The following is a 3,704-nucleotide window of genomic DNA, read 5'->3' as shown; positions in this document are numbered from 1 at the left end:
TACAAAGCTATATAATATTCCATCATATGCATGTACCACAGTTTGTTTATCCAATTGTTCATTAATGGACACTTGGGCTATTTCCATCTCTTGGCAACCATGAATAATGCTACTCTAAACATCAGTGTAGAAATGTCCATTCATGTCCCTGCCTTCAGTTCTTCTGAGTATATACCTAGTAATGGGATTGCTGGATCATATGGTAAATCTATTCTTAGCTTCCTGAGGAACTGCAAACTGCCTTCCAGAGTGGTTCACCATTCTACACTCTCACCAGCAGTGAATAAGTGTGACTTTTTCTTCACATTCTCTCCAACACTTATACACTTATAGTTTTCTGTTTTTTTTTTTTTTTTTTATAATGGCCATTCTAGTAGGTGTGAGATGATATCTCATTGTGGTTTAGATTTGGGTTTTCCTAATAGCTGGTGAAGTTGAGCATCATTTCCTATGATTGTGAGTCATTTGCATTTCCTCTTCTGAAAAGTGTCTGTTTGTGTCTTTTGCCCATTTTTAATTGGGTTGTTTGTCTGTTTTTTGTTGAGTTGTAGGATGTCATTATATGTTTTGGATATTAAACCATTATCTCTCATGTGGTTTGCAAATATTGTGTTCCATTGCATGGACTGCATTTTTACTTTCCTGATGAAGTCCTTTGGTGCACAAAAGTGTTCAATTTTGAGTAAATCCCATTTATCTATTTCTTTTTTTCACACTTTGGGGGTAAGGTGTAGGAAACCATGTCTTATCACAAGATCTTTAAGATATTTCCTCTCATTTTCTTCTAAAAGTTTTGTGGTTTTTAGCACTAATGTTTAGGTCTTTGATCCATTTTGAGTTAATTTTGGGGTAAGGTGTGAGATAGGAGTCGTCATTCATTCCTTTGGATATGGATATTTGGTTCTCCAAGCACCATTTGTTTAAAAGGTGCCCTATTCCAGTTAAGTTTACTTAATTCCCTTATCAAAGATCAATTGCCTATAGATGAGAGAGGCAATTTCTGAACACTCAATTTGATTCCATTATTCTTTATACTATTACTATGTTATTTTGACTAATGTAGCTTTGTAGTATGCTTTAAAGTTAAGTAGTGTGAATCCTCCCACTTCATTTTTCTTTCTCAAGATATTTTTAGCTATTCGGGGCATGCTGCCCTTCCAAATAAACTTGATTATTGGTTTTTCTATTTCTGAAAATTAAGTTTTTGGGATTCTAATTGATATTGCAATGAATCTATAAATCAATTTGGATAAAATTGACATCTTAAGTCTTCTAATCCATGAACATGGAATGTCCTTCCATTTCTTTAGGTCTTCCTTCATTTCTCTTAGCAATTTTCTGTAGTTTTCTGTGTAGAGAAATTTATTCCTTGGTTAAATTTATTATTAAATATTTTATTCTTTTGGTTGCTATTGGAAATGGAGTTTTTTCTTGATTTCCTCCTCAGATTGCTCTTTACTGTTGTACAGAAACACTACTGATTTTTGGATGTTGTTCTTGAATCCTGACATATTACTGTACTCATTTATTAGTTCTAATAGCTTTACTGAAGATTTTTCAGGATTTTCTACATATGGGATTATGTCATCTGCAAATGGTGAGAGTTTTACTTCTTCCTTTCCAATTTGAATGCCTTTTATCTCTTTTTCTTATCTAATTTCTCTGCTAGAACGTCCAACACAATGTTGAATAACAATGGTGACAGTGGGCATCCTTTTCTTGTTCCTGATCTTAGAGGGAAAGCTTTCAGTCTTTCCTGGGTGCCATGCCAATGTTGTCAGGGAGCTTTCACCCTGGATGTCATGTCCCACATAGGAGGAAATGTAATGACTTTCCTTACAGAGAGAGGCCACATCTGAGCAACAGAAGAGGTTTCCTGGAAGCAACTCTTAGGCATAATTATAGGCAGTCTTAACTTTTCCACTACAGAAATATGTTTAATAAGGGTAAACCTTAAAATCAAGGCCTTGGCCTATTTCTTGTGAGTCCCAATTGTTGAGAGGGTATGCAGGATTTCCCAGGAAAGTGTAATAGTTCCATATATGTATATATCCCCCCACTTTGGACCCTCAAGGTACTCTACATATACTTTTAAATTATCAGTGCACCATAGTCTGATATGTATATTGGTATTAAATTAAACTATAGAGAATTACAAGGCCTTGTCCCCATTCTGGACTCAAGTAGTTTGTGTTGTTAAAATGAGATATCCAGAAATCCAGGTTGATTTATAAAATTTAGGTTCTAAAGATAGTAAACCTCTCTGCCTTTGGTCTCAGACAGTAGGTGAAGGTATAGAGTAGAAACACTATCACCTTTTCCCCTGTATTCTGTTTTACTTTAGTCCCAGCCAGATTGGCTATGTTCCTTTTTAAAATAACATAATGGGTTTATATTTAATATAGTACTTTTCACCAAAGAATGTTAGTTGATCAATACGAAGCTTGTTTTTGTATTAAATCCTTTTCTCCATTGCTATATTACATATATTGAATACATTTTTCCCAATCTTTTTTCTCCAAAGAAATAAAGGTTTTGATTTTTTACTAATTTTCATACCAAAGTACACTATTAACTTGAGAGATGAGAGAACACAGATCTAATTAAAACATGATGAAAAGACTCCTCAACAATTCAGTCGGCAATGATTATAAGAGAATGATGGCAATTTCCTGGTATTCTGAGCAAGAGCTTCCTTCTTAGTATTTATGAGCTTTGAGACATTTGGAACTATGGAATATTATTTATGCAAATTGGAGTCATGTTATTTATTTGACCTTCACAAGAAGCAAACAGAAATTATAGTCTGCTTTTTCTCAGTGCCTTCTTTGATGTGAAGAGAACTGTTTTTCCTCATTTAATATCAATTTGTTCTCACTTATTGTGAAACATCTAAGAATGTGAAATTACCTCATTTACTATCTGTTTCTTGACAACTTTCAGACACCAAAGCTCAGTCTTAAGCTCAACAACACAAAGGTTTTCAGGATGAGGTTTGATTTAGAAGGTCTTTGGAGGTGACACCTGTCCAAATCTCTTTTGTGCAGATATCACCAAACAAGCACAAATGCCTGTAATGCTGAGACCCATACATAAGAAGACAGCAATTTCATCTCTGGCTTCTACTGCTTCAACAACAGGTAGCACCAAAAGCAGTGGAATGAGGACTATCAACAACTGTGTTGAAACTGAGGTCATGATGCTGGGATCTTGAGGACTGAAGATTCCAAAGAAATGGGGGTATATATATGTAATTTCCTCTGGCTTGAAATACTCCTTTCTTGGAGCTCTAGATTCTCAGGCTAGGAAGGTCCACAAACACTGCCTTCCAGGAAGCAGCCATTACAGGAATCCATATTGACTTTTTTTTTTATCTCTACTTGAGGACTGATCTCTTTTTGTTACTGTAATTATTATTATATAGCTATGCTAACTTTCAGGGCTGCAGAATTCCATTTCTGGGTCTTACATGTCATAGAGTTACTCAAAGTTCCAGAGAAATACCAGCTGTTACACATATAGCTCAGAGTTTCAGAATCTGGAAATAAACTTATAACTTCAGAATAAGTATGGCTGTTATAAAGGCTTATAATCTAGGCTTCAATTATCTTATAAGCATTTTCTGAAAGAGAATTGAGCATTTTTGTTCTGGCTTATTCTGCACAAAACATTGTCCCCAAGGTTTATTCAGTTCATTGTGCATC

At 34.9% G+C, this 3,704-nt stretch overlaps 1 protein-coding gene across 1 annotated transcript; it reads right to left on the bottom strand.

Annotated features, from left to right (window-relative positions):
- Nucleotides 1-3,000: 3,000 nt before the first annotated feature.
- Nucleotides 3,001-3,231, bottom strand: LOC143683133 (small integral membrane protein 30-like). The gene has a single exon (XM_077159377.1). It carries the CDS (start codon nt 3,196-3,198, stop codon nt 3,001-3,003), a length of 198 nt encoding a protein of 65 aa, XP_077015492.1. The 5' UTR covers nt 3,199-3,231.
- Between the last annotated feature and the right edge of the window lie 473 nt (nt 3,232-3,704).

Source organism: Tamandua tetradactyla, chromosome 5 (assembly GCF_023851605.1).
Source record: "Tamandua tetradactyla isolate mTamTet1 chromosome 5, mTamTet1.pri, whole genome shotgun sequence".
Classification (NCBI taxonomy): domain Eukaryota; kingdom Metazoa; phylum Chordata; class Mammalia; order Pilosa; family Myrmecophagidae; genus Tamandua; species Tamandua tetradactyla.
Note: the sequence above shows the minus strand (reverse complement) of the source record. Positions and strands in the feature narration are given on the sequence as shown.

What these genes read in the sequence shown, in the direction of transcription:
- LOC143683133 (XM_077159377.1), bottom strand. Translation starts at nt 3,198, where the DNA reads ATGACCTCAGTTTCAACACAGTTGTTGATAGTCCTCATTCCACTGCTT.